Source organism: Lepisma saccharinum, chromosome 3, assembly GCF_977018435.1.
Source record: "Lepisma saccharinum chromosome 3, izLepSacc3.1, whole genome shotgun sequence".
Lineage (NCBI taxonomy): Eukaryota > Metazoa > Arthropoda > Insecta > Zygentoma > Lepismatidae > Lepisma > Lepisma saccharinum.
The window spans coordinates 55726441-55744899 of NC_139231.1; the positions used below are offsets into that span (position 1 = coordinate 55726441).

The window sequence follows — 18459 nt, forward strand, 5'->3', positions numbered from 1 at the left end:
CTAGTTTTGTAAGTACAGGGTGTCCCACGAACGGCGCAACTGGGAATTAAGAGTGGCGTTACTTTGTAACCGAAAACTGTACATACATAAGTCATACACCAAATGTTAGCCCTGTCCAAGTAGATATTTTTAAACATAGAAACAACAAACGGGGTGCAGTGTTGTTCATGCAGTGTTGCCAAATGTAAGTGAAAGTGTAAATTTATTTTTCCACAAAGCATGGAAAATTGCATGTCAAACATTCGTACGGAAATTTGAACGTCAATTTCCACCTTGGGTAGGTGGACTATTTCGCCATCTATAGTTCAGAGAAGAAAACCGATCGTTTTCGCGTATAGCAAATCCTGAAATGCCTCGTAAAGGCGTACCGGTCCAAATGGGTCTTTTAAAAAAATTATGAGGTACAGTGGCAACACTGTTGATGTTTGAAGGCAACAAAAGGTGTGTTTAGTGATGGTCTATGACATGGAAATACTGGAAACAGGAAAAAAAGAAAATTTTCATTTTCTTTTTTTCCTGTTTCCAGTATTTTCATGTCATAGACCATCACTAAATTTTCATTTTCTTTTCTTCCTGTTTCCAGTATTTCCATGTCATAGACCATCACTAAACACACCTTTTGTTGCCTTCAAACATCAACAGTGTTGCCACTGTACCTCATATTTTTTTTAAAACGCCCATTTGGACCGGTACGCCTTTACGAGGCATTTCAGGATTTGCTATACGCGAAAAAGATCGGTTTTCTTCTCTGAACTATAGATGGCGAAATAGTCCACCTACCCAAGGTGGAAATTGACGTCCAAATTTCCGTACGAATGTTTGACATGCAATTTTCCATGCTTTGTGGAAAAATAAATTTACACTTTCACTTACATTTGGCAACACTGCACCCCGTTTGTTGTTTCTATGTTTAAAAATATCTACTTGGACAGGGCTAACATTTGGTGTATGATTTATGTATGTACAGGTTTCGGTTACAAAGTAACGCCACTCTTAATTCCCAGTTGCGCCGTTCGTGGGACACCCTGTACAATGAAAAATCATGGAAATAATTTTTGAGTTTTCGCAACATTGGCTTGTTGGTAAAATGACACTTTCAAGGTGATGATATTGTATTTATCACTGTCAATGAGAAGAATGTTAAGAGGAGGTACATGAAAACAACTTGTTAGATAAATATTGCTCCACCATTTTTTATTTTTAGTGCTACAACAGTTTCTTGAAAGAAAGTTGAAATATCAACAAAAAATATTTATAAGAAACACAGAAATTTAGCATTAATGTATTTTAATTCTGCTTCATCCCATCCTAAGGAAAACTGTTATTGAAGGAATGATGTAAACTCTCATACAACCGTTTTAGAACAAATTACTCAAAAAATATATATGTATGTATAAATCTGAACAAAAATCGGAAACACGCTCATTAAAATCTCTTTAAAATGTATGTTACTATATTGCTCACTATTTCCAAGTATGAACACACTAACAGAAATTGCATAAAATAAATTATACACTTTTCTCTCACTTGAAAATTGCAAATCAGAGGGAAAAAACAGTACTTGCTTTGAACACTTACAAACCATGACCGCCCCTTGAACTACATTAAGAATTAAAATTATCCCTACTTCAAAATATCCATTTGTACACAGTCCCTTGTTAATCAAATATGTATATCAATATAATACAACTGTCTGTTGACATGTTAATTGCTTTCTTCCTCAATGTTTAGAGCATCATGAGCTTTTCCCACTACACTTTCTGGAGTTTCTTTCTCCAGTAGAATTTCCAGTTCTGAACTTCCATCATTGTTCAAATTATTTATCTTGTGATTTTCTTGTAGATCAGTCTGATCCTCCACTACTGACTCGATATGTGAAAAGTTGTCTTCCGCAAAAGTTGGTTTTGTGATCAAATTTTCATCCTCAAATATTGAATCTTGCACAAGATTTTTCTCTGTCTGGCTCTCATCTACATCTTGTTCATTGTAATCGAAACCGTTTGATGATATCTCCTGTGGTTGACTAATATCTTCTATTACAACTTCCTGTTTCCTATCAGTTTCAATTTCTGATTTGCTTGGAATTTCTTCTTCCAAATCTGTTGATTGGATATTTACTCCATATAAATCATCTCCATTTATGTTTGAGACCTCCTTCGGTAACTCTTCGGTCGACTTAACTTCCACAAAATCATTTTCAGTAGAGACCAACTCCTTTTCTACTTCCAATCCTTCAACATTTCCAGTTTCTTCCTTTTCATATGTTTCCACAAGCTCAGAGTCATCCATTGCATGATCAGTATCTTGTTTTTCAGGTATTTCCTCTGTTGATTGATTTTCCGCAAAGACGTCTTCAACATTGATTTCCTCAGCCTTTTTGTTTTCTTCAATCAGTTCTGTTTCTTCCACAATATTGGCTTGTTGGTCAGATTTGGAAAGGTTTTCTGCTTCTGTAGCCAGAGATTCAGGTGTCTCTTCATTTCCTAATGGTGCAATAGCATCCTCATTTACAGAAAATACTTCATTCTTTGACGTTTGTCTTTCTAGTGCCTCTTGCTGCTGACAAGTTGTTGTTGAATCATCTTGCTGAGAAGTTTTCCTTGATGGAGCTTTTACTGGTTCATCTGCCTGTGAAGTTTGTCTTGACAAAGGCTTAGAGACTTCTTCTGCCTGTATTGATGTTTGCCTCGACAATGGTTTTGTTTTTTCCTCTACCTGTGATGCTTGTGTTGACAAAGGTTTGATTGGCTCTGATTGTTGTGAAGGTTTCCTTGATGGAGTTTTTGTTTCTTCCTCTACCTTAGATGATTGTCTGGATAAAGGTTTGGTTGGTTCTTCCTCTACCTTTGGCGTTGGTTCTGATTGCTGTGAAGTTTTCCTTGATGGAGTTTTTGTTACCTCCTCTACCTTCGACGATTGTCTAGATAAAGGTTTGGTTGGTTCTGATTGCTGTGAAGTTTTCCTTGATGGAGTTTTTGTTACTTCCTCTACCTTTGACGATTGTCTTGAAAGAGATTTAGGCGACTCTGTCTGTTCAGAAATTTTTCTGGACTGTGGTTTTGTTGGTTCATCCATAGCTGATGTTTGTCTGGATACTGGTTGAACTAAATCACTTTGCATTGATGTTTGTCTTGAAATAATAGGATCTGTATAACTTACTTCTGAATTTTGTCTTGAGAATGAGTTTTGTGAAGAAGCAGAAGAAATTAATTCATCTTGCTTTGATGTTTGCTTTCGTAATTTCTTAGACGACTTATCTTTCTGCAGCGGCTCCTCTAGTGCTTTGTCCAATTCATCTTCATAAGAGGGTTCTGCAAGGATATCTTGTTGTGATGTTTGAGATGACAAGCGATGGGATACTGAATCATCTTCTGAAATTTGTGAAAACACTGGCCTCGTACTTTCCTTCTTGAATTCAGAAATATGGTCCTCTGAATAGCCATTCATATTCTGCTGGATATTATTTTCCTTTGGGCGTGTACTTGATTTTGGCAGCATATAGTCTTCCTCTGCAATTGCTGCACGCTTCTTTTCTTTCTTTCTTGATGATTCTTCGCGCTCCTAAAAAGAAAATAATGTTATAAATATTCAAAATATGTTTACTAGAAACATGATATATACCTGTAATAATATATTCATTGATACTACCTGGGTCATTCCACGTCAATCCATCCAGGCCATGTCACCCACCATCCCCGATTTTGATGAAATTCCGTATACTTATAGAACGTTTGATGCTTATTACAAAAATGACAACTTTTTAAAAATTGGTCAAGGGGTTCAGAAGTTACGAGCTTTTTAAGAACTCCTTGTACACCACATGCAGCTCCACTTTGAATTACATGGATTAGGTTATAAACGATCGCATCTTCCCTCGGATTTGCCGTAGAAACTTCAAGTTTGTTTTCTTTTGTTCAGAATAGTATAATCTTTCATTTAAATAACGTTTCAGATGAATGCATAAATAAACATGTATTTTTATATATAGTTTTATGTATTTTTTTAGAAAAATAAATGACTAACTTCAAGAGCGAATTTCATGCAATGCCCCCCATTACAATTTCCCCCCAATTTTATATGTAGGTAGCTCAGAGTGTGTACTAATGCCTGATGGAAAAATTGGGATGGGCGGTTCAGAGACAGGGTGATAAAAAAATAATTTGCATAAAATGACATTAAAGGTAAATCTTATTAAAAATGTTTATGTATTTAGCACAAAGCCTGAATTACATTATGTTTCAAGCTATAATATTCAAAATTTATGTTCACTATGTGTGAATGTAAGCATAGGCGTAACATGGCGGGGGCAAAGGGAAGTTCTTGCCCTCTCCAAAATCTATATATTAATTTAAAATTTGCAAGTTAAATATATTTTGTGATCCTCCTGGTACTTGAGGAACAAACGAATAAAGAGTAATAATTGTGATTTTTCAAATGTATTTATCAAATAATCCTGGACACTATTTTTATGCAATGGAAAACTTTGTGATTATCCCAACCCGAAGATAGTTTCCAAGTGACACCCATTAAGATAGCACCTAAAAATTGTACTCTATGCATTGTCAGAATTTCATGTACTATAAATTGTGCCGTTCATATTTTGGATGGATATTTTGACCATTTTGAAAAAAACTTCCATCAGCACAAATGTGTAGTATTAATTCTTACTTCATATTACGTATCCCCATGAAGAGTAGCCAAAGAAGAACTTCCATATTGAGATAAAATGCACAAAAAGAATGTTCTCGAAGATAAATTTGCTAAACTTGGGAATGTTAATAATGATTATATATATAATTATATAATATATAATTTTCTTTAAAAAATGAAGACTGTTGAAACTAACTTAGATACAGTGGAACCTCGATTTTACGTTATCCAGGAGACGAAGTTGAAAAACCTTAATACGTGGGAAAATGTAAAATCTTGGAAAATTTCTAAACAATTTGCTATGTTGGGATCACCAAGATTGAATGCAAAATGAAGGAAAATGTAAAATCGAGGAACTTAAATCGGAGTTCCACTGTAATTATTACTTGCAAATTTTAAATTATTATATAAATTTTGGAGAGAGCAAGAGCTTCCCTTTGCCCCCGCCATGTTACGCCTATGCTTACATTCACACATAGTGAACATAAATTTTGAATATTGTACCTTGAAACATAATGTACTTCAGGCTTTGTGCTAAATACATAAACATTTTTAATAAGATTTACTTTTAATGTCATTTTATGCAAATTATTTTTTTATCACCCTGTCTCTGAACCGCCCATCCCAATTTTTCCATCAGGCATTAGTACACACTCTGAGCTACCTACATATAAAATTGGGGGGAAATTGTAGGGGGGGGCATTGCATGAAATTCGCTCTTGAAGTTAGTCATTTATTTTTCTAAAAAATACATAAAACTATTTATAAAAATACATGTTTATTTATGCATTCATCTGAAACGTTATTTAAATGAAAGCTTATACTATTCTGAACGAAAGAAAACAAACTTGAAGTTTCTACGGCAAACCCGAGGGAAGATGCGGTCGTTTATAACCTAATGCGTGTCATTCACAGTGGAGCTGCATGTGGTGTACAAGGAGTTCTTAAAAAGCTCGTAACTTCTGAACCCCTTGACCAATTTTTAAAAAGTTGTCATTTTTGTAATCAGCATCAAACGTTCTATAAGTATACCGAATTTCATCAAAATCGGGGATGGTGTGTGACATTTTCACAAAATTCTGGATGATTTGACATGGAATGACCCACCTGCGATTATTTCTATGTAAGAGCATGATGAATGGCAATTTATACCAAATTTTTCTTGACTAAACTAGGGCCTCCCCGATGGCGCAGTGGTAGCATCATCACCTTGTAATCAAAGGGTCCCAGGTTCGGTTCCTGGTGAGAGCACATAGTGGTTCGGATCCCACTTTAAACTGTAGGTCCAGTCCCAATTAGCCTTACTGTGCATAAAGTGGACTTAAACACCAAATCAACTCAACTCAACTCTTCACTATACTAATAAACAAAAACCCAAATGCACCAACAAGATATGTTATAATGTTCTCAATACATGCTTCTAGTAACCCCAATGAACATTAGTTGAAATATGAAATCTATTCATAATATTTAATAATTGTATGTTTACAAATAACAAACACCCTTCACAAATGTGTAAAAATGTAATTACATTTTGGCATATGCAATTTAAATATTGCATTGGAATTCATTGCATTGGTTGTGAGAAATATCAGAGTATAATATTGCCACCAATCTGTAACAACTTAGACTGAGTAAAACTGCAGTCCTGATTTCTCCATGTTCCTCCATAAACATGTTTTTTTTTCTGAAATCTATGAGGTACAAATTACTCTTGTATCTGTATGTTTTACCTACCTAAATTGATGTTATAATTTCAATAAATGGAATGAAATATGAGATACAAAGGTTCCATTCCACTATTGAAGGGTACAGAGGTCAAATACTAAAAGTAAGACACACTGACAGAAAATCAGTATGTTTCATATACCTAGAGCTTGCAATATCAGGGGTTATTTATTTTTTATTTATTTACTTTTTAGCAAGGATTTTCGAATTAAATTAATAATAAAATATTAATGTCCATTCTACAACTATAATTCAATGAGCTCATCTCACCAGATATACGAGCCCCATATAAATGTAGTTTGTGATTCAACATGTCCCTCCCAAAGTGGATATCCTTTTGCATTAAATAATTCTGTGCAATAGAAGACATTTTCTATATATTTGGAAATGTTGCAAAACTCTGAATCCACAACACATGAAATTTCATTAGATGCAAATAATGTTCTGTGCAGCTATTAATAGCAGATAATTGCACTATATTATACCAATACATGCACGTGTGTATTACAAATGAAAACTATGGTGGAAGATATAACTACAGTCAATTCATTAATTAATTAAATTTATTGCTATTTCTTCAGTGATTTCTGTACACATCCCAATTTTTTTTTCACCAAAGTCAAATTTATGGTAATTTTTTGTAATCAATTTACCCTTATACTTCTAAAATTACCTTATTCCCCCACCATTACAAAATTCTGGGTAAACCCCTGTATTTCCATTAAACGTACTTTAGACATAGACTGTTAAGTTTTTGTATATGTATACAATACATTGTTTTGCATTTTTATTTCACTTAATATTAGTAAATATTTTAACAATGAATATATTATATTGAGCTTGTATTCCCCTATTATTTAGGTCAGTTCAGAAGAACATCAACATTCATTAACAACACAACAGATTTATTTAACTATGTGGTTGTCTACTAGCATTCAAGTTTCCAAACCAATATGGGGCAGTAATTTTTGCAAGTTACATAGAGGCTGAATGCAGCAAACATTTGTAAGCAATCAATTACTACAAACCTATTTGTTGTGGAGACTGTTATTAAGTAAAAAAAAAAAAAAAAACAACTTGGGACTTCTTACCTTGCTTGATGATCCACCTATTGGCACCTTGAGTCCTATCAATGGCCTTGAAGCTCTTGTTTGGATGTATGCTGATTCTAGGGTTGGCGGTGTATTTCTAAACTCACCGGCAAAAGCTGTAACAAAGCAAATTAACTATGTAGAATGTTTCGCTTGCTGCACCTGCAAATTAAACATTCAGCACATTTAAATTTCATGCACCACATAAACTACAGATTTACTATTTTTCATTCACGACAGATAATTCCTTAATTAAGTACACTTATTCAGATAATTGTATATCATGAAATAATGTTTTACACTTCCTTGTGGACAAGTGTTATCTAACTTCATGTTATATACTGTCAAAAATGTAATGCAACATTTAAAAACTTGCCACTATAGCTCTCCAGGTCTAAGGGCCAGAGAAATAGAAGTGACCAGGAAATGTAAATATGATTGTAAAACACATTATTTCCCTCTCTACCATGGTATTTGTACATTACTAGGGAATAGGACTTATGCATATGTAACATAATTATTTGCTACATTGATACCTATTGCAATCATATAACTTATATTCTGTGGTGCCATTAGAAGGAAAATATTTCAATATAGGTTTAAGGGGAGGTATTGTATGTGATAACTTTCATGATTTACATGCTGATAAAATTCATTGAAATATAACAGCAACATTTCTTACTCAAGAATGATTGTAACCTTGAATATTGTGTGCCATATAAGTTCCATGCATTGCGTCAAATTGCCCCACAGACAGTAGTTTGTAAGCTAGGGTGTAGGGTTTCTTGTAGGTACTTAGCCAGATTTAGACCTAAGCCATGTAGGTCCATAGCTAGGGGTGCACAAATTAGGGGAAGCAAAATTGCTTTATCATAATGCGTTTGACTGTAAGGCGTTTGAGTGTAATACCACTGAATAAATGTAAAATATAAGTAATTTCTTTGAAGTTCGAGTTGATAGCCCATTAAACAAACAAACTTTTAAGCCTACTTTATGCTCAGATAGGCTAATCAGGATGAGACTGATGGTTTGAAGTGGGATGCAAACCACTGTGTAATGTACCACCTCCGGGGATCAAACCGGTGACCCCCCTGATTACAAGGTGCCATCGGAGAGGTTCTCCATTAAACTTCTCCATTGGTGAAAGATAAGATTCAATAAAACATGTACAATCAGTTGCAAGTGTTTTTGATGAAAAAGATGCTAGGAAAGATCTCAATTCTTGAACATCACCTTCATTCAACACTACGTTGAAAATAGCTGGACATTTGTAATTTCTATGAGCAGTGGAAATTTTTGCAAAATATTTTAATTCAGGTAAAACGCATCTGGAAGTAATTTTAGATATTAACAATGTATCTCATCCACAATTAACAGCACCCTCACCCAAATTCTGTGGGAGGGGACGACAAAACTTTAAATCTGGTCCTGGTAGAATCGAATCAGTCAGTAAACAAATAAATACCTCATCCTTGGCCTATTGTTTATTGTTGTTATTCAAATAATTTTTCTGTGTTGCAATCATTGTATATGTATATGTATATGTGTGTGTGTGTGTGTGTATGTGTATGTGTGTGTGTACACAAGGGCTGCTGGAAAAGTTTCTGCAATCAATATGAAAAAAGACATGTGAAATTCTGGGAATGGCTTTATTGTTTTTCAAAGTTTTCACCCTTAAGATCGATACACTTTTGCATACGCTCAAACCAATTTTGAAAGCATTTTTTCCACTCTGAAGCTGATACCTCAGAAGCCGTTGTTTGGAATGTGTCAACAGCTGCTTCAGGCGACACAAATCGCTCACCACGCTTCTTATTTTTCATGTCTGGGAATAAAAGAAGTCATTAGGTGATAAATCAGGTGAGTACAGACAATGAGTAATTAATTCTTCATTTTTACTGGACAAAAAATCAACAGTTTGGTGTGCTGAGTGGGAACTGGCGTTGTCGTGGTGAAGAATAATGCGACGATTTGGGTTTGTTTTACGCAATTCATTGATGACCTCTGGCAAACAAATTGTTGTATACCACTCAGCATTTACAGTCCTTCGATCTTCTAAAGCTATTGTTGCCACATCCACATATCCGGTATACCGAAAAAACAAGCAATCATTTGCTTGGCAGCACTCCTCGAACGAACAACTTTTGTTGGTTTCAGCTCACTTTCAAACACCCAAACAGTGGATTGCTGTTTAGTTTCGGGTTCGTATGAATAGATCCACGTTTCTTCCCCTGTAACGATGTAGTACACCAAATTTGACTTTCCTCGGATGAATTTTTTGAGCATTTCTTTACACCAATCTACACGAACCTGTTTTTGAGCTTCAGTCAAGTTGTGTGGGATCCAACGGCTTGAAAGTTTCTGTACGTTCAGATGACCATGCAAAATCGTATTGCTTTTCTTGTTAATGTTCAAGGATGCCTGAATCTCACAGTATGCCACATGCCGATCTCTATCTGAATCATTTCACGCACAGCATCAACATTACTGGCAACAATAGACGTGGATGGACGACCTTAACGAAATTCATCACTGAGAAATGTGCGACCACGCTGGAATTCGGAAAACCAATTGTACATAGTCCTATTGGATGGTGCTTCATTCCCAAAAGTCAAATGAAGTCGCTCGATGCATTGTTTCGGTGTTAAACTACATTTGAAATCATAAAAAATCATTGCCCGAAAGTGTTCACGAGAAATTTCCATTCTCACACGAAACTACTACTTCAAACTGCTGTTAAAAATAAACGAATAGGCTTAAACAAACAATCAAAGATAATTTAAACATAAAAACGTCTATTCTTCCGATTTTTATATATTTTTATAATAGCGGAAAACTAACGCCACTGTTGGTGGTAGTTTGCAGAAACTTTTCCAGCAGCCCTCGTATATACACATACATATATATACACACATCAGTATCGAAAATAAGTGGAGATGGCATCCACTCCCACCCGAGCTAGCAAAATTTTTGCAAAGCATTCTTCCAGTTGCCCCATTGTCACCATGTTAAACCATAGGAGCATCTCCCTCCACCCAGCTAACTCCAAGGCCCAAGCAAACATCCCAAGGCCCAAGCAAACATCCCCCAGCTAATATTTTCCAGTTCAGGGGCTGATAGTGTTTTCAATTATCCGCTTACACTTCTGCAATCCCGGGTTCAAGTTCTGACAAAATAATGCACAAATTTTAAGTTTTCAAATTTAAATGTGATGGATATCAAAATTCTGGCACACGCTGTCAACAGGGGCGAACAGGGATAACAGAAACGATAGCTAATTAATGTGAAGATCATCAACTGGAAACAATGAAGCGCAAAATATTAACAAATTGTCTGAGATAATTCGTAGTTCTGGTTCCTATGAAGTGATAATAAATAAAATAGAATTATAGTATTGCCAATGAAGTAATTTTCTTCTTCTACGGGTGGGTAAGAAGTAACTAGGAATTGAACATTTGCTGTAGTTTTGGTAATATTTAAGCAATCTCAATGCAATTTTCTGTACATATACATTATGGAATAGGATTACATATGTGCCAGCTCAGAATTCAATGTAGGCACTGGCGGCATCCACCAGCTTCCTCCAACGAACGGGAATGGAATCCACAGTCTTCTGTAGCAATTGCTTAGGGACGTTTGTGATAACATCCAGAATCCACAGTGCGTGGTTATGTCTTGTACACTTCCTCCTTTAACCAACCCCACAGAAAAAAGTCCCAGGGCGTGAAGTCTGGCAGCCCATTCGTGAGGTCCTTGTCGTTTCAGTCAACATCTCTGAATTGTGGTCCAACCAGGGCCCATACGATATGTGCAAAGTGTGGTGGTGCGCCGTCTCGCATGAAAACAAGCTCACCAATGTTTCCCCAGCGAGATACGATGGGCCAAACATACCCTTGCAACATTGTCAGGTACTATTCAAAATGTTATCACATTGTTACATTACGTCTTAATGCTCTTATTTGTTAATTTTCAGAATGGTTGTTACTAATATTCGTATGCACATACACAGTGCGTCTAGTTTTAAGACAGTTGACGCTGTGCAATTTTCAGGCGAGCCATCTACCGGCCAAGTACGGAAGCAGTTAGCAATAGGTGTCAAGTCATTGCAGGCAGTGTTTGGTGTAGGCGAGTGTGGTAGTGTCTGTGCCGTGTGCGATTGTACAGAGTTGTATCTAAGTTGCCCGTCATGAATGCGAGTGAGGAGCAACGAATAGCGATTAAGTTCTGTTTCAAAGCCGGTAAAACGGTGACAGAAACCCTTGAGATGATAAATGCAACTTACGGGGATCAAGCATTAGCCCGGTCGAATGTGTTCCGATGGTATGGACACTTTCGTGACGTACGAGACGATATTGCAGACGATCCCAGGAGTGGCCGTCCAGACTCCAGTTGAGCGTCGAAAGGAATTGAACATCGATGCAGTTCGATAATTGCTTCTTGAGAACCGCCAGCTGTTGCTCAGAATGATAGCAGATTCCTTCTTTAAAGAATTCGGCGTGTCCGACCGGCCATGGCTGCCTCCAATGACTGGTTCCTGCTGCACGACAATGCCCCCGCGCACAACGCCATTACTGTCAGGCAGTTTTTCGCCAAAAAAAAAATGTGACTGTGTTGGACCACTCTCTTATTCGCCGGACTTAGCACCTGCGGACTATTTTCTGTTCCCGAAATTAAAATCCCCATTGAAAGGTTATGTTTTCGACTCTGTGATATTCAGAAGGGCGTGACGCGTGTTTTACACTCGATTCCCAAAGGTGACTTCTACTACGGCATCCAGAGACTGTACGACCGTGCAAACACGTGTGTCCACTTAGGATGGATGTATACTGAAGAATGAATAATAAAAGTTTTGATTGCTTTCCTATAAGTATGTTTCTCATTCCAGTCCTAAAACCTAGTAGACGCACTATGTATGTAATCCTATTTCATAATGCACTACATGTAAAGAAAGTTTCATTGAGATTGTTTAAATATTACGAAAACTAAAGCGGATATTCAATGCCTAGTTACTTCTCACCCACCCTGTATATAGTTATTATAGATTTAGAGGCCAAACTTTTAGAATTTCTTGCAATATATGTAATTTGTTGAGTAGTCACTTCTGTGGAACAGCAGGTGTAGGTTAGACACAAGTGTGTCATTTTATGTGTCCCTTCATCTACGTATTTCACTTCTTCATCATATTACAGTCGCAATTAGCCCAGAGAAGTGCAAAAATGACATAAAATAAACAAAATACCAATAGAATAAGATTTTGTGATGCTTTTTAGAATTATGAAGAGGGAAAGTTGAATCTTATGACATCAACATGTACATTAGGGTGTTGCGATGAAAATATACATTTTTGACGAATATCGGTAATGGGTAGTGCTCAAAATATGAATTTTTACTTCCTTGCAACAACAACAACACACACACACCACAAATGATCTCGGCTCGATTACTTCACTCCTTCAGCTTCAGGCATCAGGCTTCACTTTTCATTTGAAATTTTCAGGAGCCAATGAGAAGGTAATCAGCACGACATAATTAATTGTTTCTGCGGTCGTATGCAAAATCTGGTGGTGTGCAGGAGGTCAAACGCTTGCAGTGAGTTATCAACAGCTTCAAACACCACGCATGTAGACGATCGACCATCACGTCTTTCCGCGTGCAGTGTCACGAAGCAAGGTTGCAGCGAGTTGCCAGCAGTCTACAGGCATTGTTACCAAGGAGGAGTCAAATAGAACCAATTACCCAAGGACATACTATCGTCCAGCTGAGGCCAGTTTATTCTTTAGGGCTGATCTTCAACTATCTTTCAGGTAACGCAGAACTTCGTTAGTAATGGTGTGCAGACTTGCTTAACGAACTTGCAAAGTGCTCAAGATAACGATCCCGCGGTTAGCCGTGTATTTCTTGACGAGCCAAACAAGGAACCTTTTCTTGAACTAACTTTTCGCAACATAAAACAAAGGCAAAATACGATCCAAGATACGGAATTGGCTTAACAAATCTTACGAAGTGAATGCATTTGTTTGAATGTAATTTCGCTGATACTTTATTCACGATATTTTCTTACGTTGTCATTTTAGCTAACCTGAGCAACCGCGACGCTTCAAATCAAAATTTTTGGGGCGAATGAATGCTAAAGTGATTTTTGAACGAATCTCCATTTGTCAACCTTGAAATAGCGAAAGCAACTGTTCCCCATACTTTTCAATTTAAAAATCTATTATCCTATCCAATTAAATGTACGAAAAGGTTCAAAACTTTTCTTAAAGGATTGAAATTGCATACATATATTAAATGCTATATTAAATGCTTCTCTTTTCAATAATGTTTAAATTGTGCAAATGTTCTAGGAGGGAGGGTATTTGTATAAAAAAGTATTACATAAATTTGTATGAATACTAAATGTATATCGGCCTCCCCGATGGCGCAGTGGTAGCGTCGTCGCCTTGTAATCAAGGGGTACCGGATTCGATACCCGGTGGAGGCACATAGTTGTTCGGATCCCACTTTAAACTGTAGGTCCAGTCCCGATTAGCCTTACTGTACATAAAGAGGACCTAAATCGCCAAATCAACCAACCAACTAAATGTATATCTATTGCTTTGAATGCTTGAATTGGACATGATAAATTATTTTTTATGAACAATTGTTGAGAGAATTCCACTTTTACATTGTATAAATACGATCGTAACCAAATTGTTGATAAGTTATGAATTATACTGTTTACACTTTTATCTTGGTTGTTAATGATTTAAATTGACCATTAAAAAATTTCCTTGATAATACTTTGATGTACCTAGGTATTTGCAGTATTTATTGAAGCTTGTTCAAGTTTTGAAGAATACACTATTACGCGCAGTTACATTTTTTTGGATATGGCTATTTTGCGTGTTAGTCGTATGTAAAGTAGACAATCTGATTTTAGTTAATAATATATTGATTTTGGTACGCTGCCAAAAAGTAAAAATCCTTTTTGCTTAAGAATTTGACTTACTGAATGAACTCGCCACTGATATTTTTGTGTGCGCTGGTTGAAATATAGACTCGGCAGGGCATGCGTTTTGAGCCGTTTGTAATTAGAGCAAACTACTTTACGCCGTATGGCTGACGTCAGAAGGGTGTAATACCCTTGTAAACCGTTATGGTAACACTACAGTAGAACTATAGTTCCTATTATAGTAAGAGATTACATTCTGTCCAAAAATTGAGATAGAAGCAGTAATAGATAGCTTTCAAGTGTTCAACGGCATATAAACCAGGGCTGTTAAAAGTTCAGGAACAGTCTCACTTCAAGGTCCATTGTGTGGAAGCTTTCCTCCCCTTTCTGTCACGTCGCGGTAATGCGTAACAAGACTTCCTATGCACAGAAGCTCTTGCTTGCTCGTTTTTATCGCCTTGATCACGATAAGAACTTGCATGGTTTTCACCCTTTGGATTTTTTTCTAAAATGAGATCGGTCACCCATAAATCATAAAATAAAGATCCAGGAACACATACATTATATTGGGTTCCGTAACACAATTAAAATTCGGTCCAAGTTGCACATTGTTTCATTTCAATACCAAACGTGAACCGTATTTAAATTGATCCGAAAAAACAAAGGCTCCGGGACCGAATAGAAATACTTTAAAGATAAAAAGGTTCTTTACGGTCCAGAACTCATTTATGCTTGCTGATTCTCTCTCCCGGACAGAAATAGAATATATTTACAATTTCTGGACTTTTAACAAGCCTGATATAAAACATGAAGTTAGACATACAGTCGCGGACACTTCTGGGTTGTAACAAACCAATTGAGTTTCAATGATATCATTACAACTCAGGAGTGTCTGTGACTGTACAACAGCAGAAAAAAGTCACAATTTATTCGGTCGTTCTTGTTGCCTTTCCACTGCCCCCTTTAAGATTTCAAACAAAAAGTGAAGCCTGCAAGAGTGAAGTACGTAATCGAGCCGAGATATTTATGGGATGTAAGAGAGAGTATCGATACGAGACAAGACTTTACAGTTTCGTGTGCGGGCAAGTTTCTCTCTATCGGTCTCGTCTCGAATTATAAATGCCTGTCCTGTTATAGTTTCGTCGCAATTTATAAACACTTGTCTCGGTCTCATCTCGAACATATACAACGTGTGACGTCACAAATTTCAACTTTTATGGAGATCAGAAGCGTAACTTGCAACCTAACTTACGATGGGGGGGGGGGGGTGGAAACATGAACTTCCTCTTAAAGAAGCTTACAAAAAATACCCCTTACTAGTTTTAATGAGGGTAAAATAGAAGAAGCAGAAGGGGACGAGGCAAATTCATTTTAGGCGACGCCAAATTCTATTCTAGTCTAGGACGTTTAACGAGCTACGGCTCTGCCCCTGCCTTTTCTGTACCACTGATTCGTCTGTTTGTAACCACTAGCAGAGATGTGATATAGTCAATTTATTTATGGCCTTTTTGCATCAATTAGTTTACCAACGACCGCCTTCTTCTTCTTCTTCAAAACATTTTTATTTACTTCCCATAGAGCTGCAGAGAAGGGCAGCGTATCCAGAGTTGTACTCATTTGCAATGTCTATGAATAAACTATAACAATAGTACATTGTAGTTTTGAACTACAACTATGAATTGTACATGCCAAAATGCACACTACTTACTGAACGTGATTGAGCGTTCAATGCTTGGTGCGTTTTGCATGATATAGGCTCGCAATTGGATGGCTTTGTGATTTATTTAAGGTCAAAACCAAAATGTTTATATTTGAAATGACCGCTTCGGTGGCAAAGTTTGTCAAAGTTCGTTTGTCAGAGTTTGTATTAAGTGCCCTTTCTGTTCAGACAGGTTATTTGGGACCGTACTACAGCTTGAAGTGGGATCCGAACCGCTGTGCAACGTAACCCCACCGGAGTTCGAACCCTGGAACCCTTGTTTACAAGACGACAGAATAGTGGCCATACATACGACTTGCATCTTGCTACGAAAGGTAGGTACGAGGGGCGATCAGGTTGCTCTGACCCTAACATAGAAAGAGCGGCAATAGGGATTCAATTTTTTTTTTATTTTTCAACATACTCCCCTGCAACTCCAATGCACTTCTCCCATCAGTGCTCCAACGCCTGGATACCTTACAAAAAAAATTCTTCCGACTGGTCCTCCAACCATGAGTCCACAGCCCTTATCACCTCAGAATCATCAGAAAATTTTTGCCCACGAATGTCATTCTTCAAATGTTTGAACAAATGGAAATCACTGGGGGTCAAATCTGGGGAATAGGGTGGGTGGGGCAGCAATTCGAACGATGCATCTGCGATAGCGGCCCTCGCAATGCGTGAGGTATGGACAGGTGCATTGTCCTGGTGAAGGAGCACACCACGGGTCAACATCCCACGCCTCTTTTTCTTGATGGAATCACGTAATTTCTTGATTAGGTCACTGTAGTATGTGCCAGTGATGGTTTGGCCTCTTTGTAGATAGTCCACAAGAAGGACACCCTTGCAGTCCCAGAAAATTGAGGCCATCACCTTCTTGGCTGACGTTTGCACCTTGAACTTCTTCGTTGGTAGAGAATGTGGGTGTTTCCACTCCATGCTTTGTGACTTTGTTCCTGGGTCGAAGTGATGGACCCATGTTTCATCCATATTTACAAATCGGGCAAGGAAATCGTCTATGTCAGCACGAAACTTGTCAAGAAGTTCTTGACTGATGAGCACTCGGGTGCGCTTCTGATCTGGGGTGAGGTTTCGAGGGACCCATCTTGCAGCAATTTTTTTCATTTGCAATTCCTGGGTAATTATGTTTTGCACAGTGCCATATGACAGGCCACACATCTCAGCAACATGACGCATAGTGACTCGACGATCCTTCAGCACGATATCGTGGACTTTGTTAATGTTTTCGGTCGTCATGACAGTTTTTGGTGCTCCACCTGCATGTTCATTCTCACACGACTCTCTCCCACAATTAAACTCAAGACACCATCTCTTCACCATACTGTATGAAGGAGCACTGTCCCCTAATGTATCCACCAAGTCCTCATGAATTTTGGATACCGTCCACTTCTTCTTCACAAAATATTTAATCACAGCTCTCACCTCAGTTTTCTCCATTCTGGCACATTGACACAACTTCACTCAGTTAAACCCCTGTAAAAAGAAAACTGTACGCTACTCAGACTTGCAATTCAGATTGAAAGCATATAAAGGATCACTAAACAATAACAAAATAAAAAATCAATCGTGACGTCATTCCTTCTATGTTAGGGTCGGAGCAACCTGATCGCCCCTCGTACTTTGCATTTCCTACATCTAACTGATATACTATGAGACACCAATATTTTCATTGTTGCAATATAGTGCAAATGGACACATTTTCACGTGTCGTGAAAGTCAATCAATATAATTTATTATTTGCATATACCGTATATGACTTTCATATTTTCTCAACATGCAGTTTTTCTGCAATATGTCAACTGCTTTACTTGTTATGTAATTTATCAATTTTCTATCTACATACTACTCTCTGTCCCGGGAATCTATGGAGCTAGCGAACGAAAACAGGCCTCTGCGCAAGTGAGAACTCCAGAGGGAAAGTGAGTGCAGCGCGCACAGTTTTGCTCTGTCCATTCGCCTTCTACACTTCTCTTCCGTTATGCGCGACCTTGCTCCACAAATTCCAGGGACAGACTATACATAATTTCATATCTCGTGTATTGTGTTTATGTAGCGTTTCATATAGAAGTACAATTCAGAACCGCAGTTTCCTACTTTTTGTTTAGACTACAGTGTTTAAAACAAATAATTTTCGAAATATTCTTAGTAGATGTGAAATTTTGAGAATGAGTTGAACTTAAAATAATAAGTGACTTTAGGACGCAAAATTATCAAATTGGTACGATATAGATATGTCTCGTCTTTACATATATAAATAGATACTAATAAAACACTCGAGTAAATCCGCTCTTACACACACATGTTGAGAAGTCGTACCATTTCACCCCAAGCAATGAAGT

The 18459-nt window shown here is 37.2% G+C and overlaps 1 protein-coding gene across 11 annotated transcripts in view; it reads right to left on the bottom strand.

Moving 5' to 3' along the window:
* Positions 1 to 1165: 1165 nt before the first annotated feature.
* The window catches only part of LOC145985053 (uncharacterized), a 64935-nt gene continuing 47641 nt past the window's right edge, over positions 1166 to 18459 (bottom strand). For all 11 annotated transcript variants that reach the window (XM_083118586.1, XM_083118580.1, XM_083118585.1 and 8 more), the window contains 2 exons: positions 7470 to 7585; positions 1166 to 3561 (listed from right to left, as the gene is read on the bottom strand). In XM_083118586.1, coding sequence (XP_082974712.1) covers positions 1705 to 3561; positions 7470 to 7585 — 1973 coding nt within the window. In that variant the 3' untranslated portion in view covers positions 1166 to 1704. The remainder of the gene's footprint in view (positions 3562 to 7469; positions 7586 to 18459) is intronic.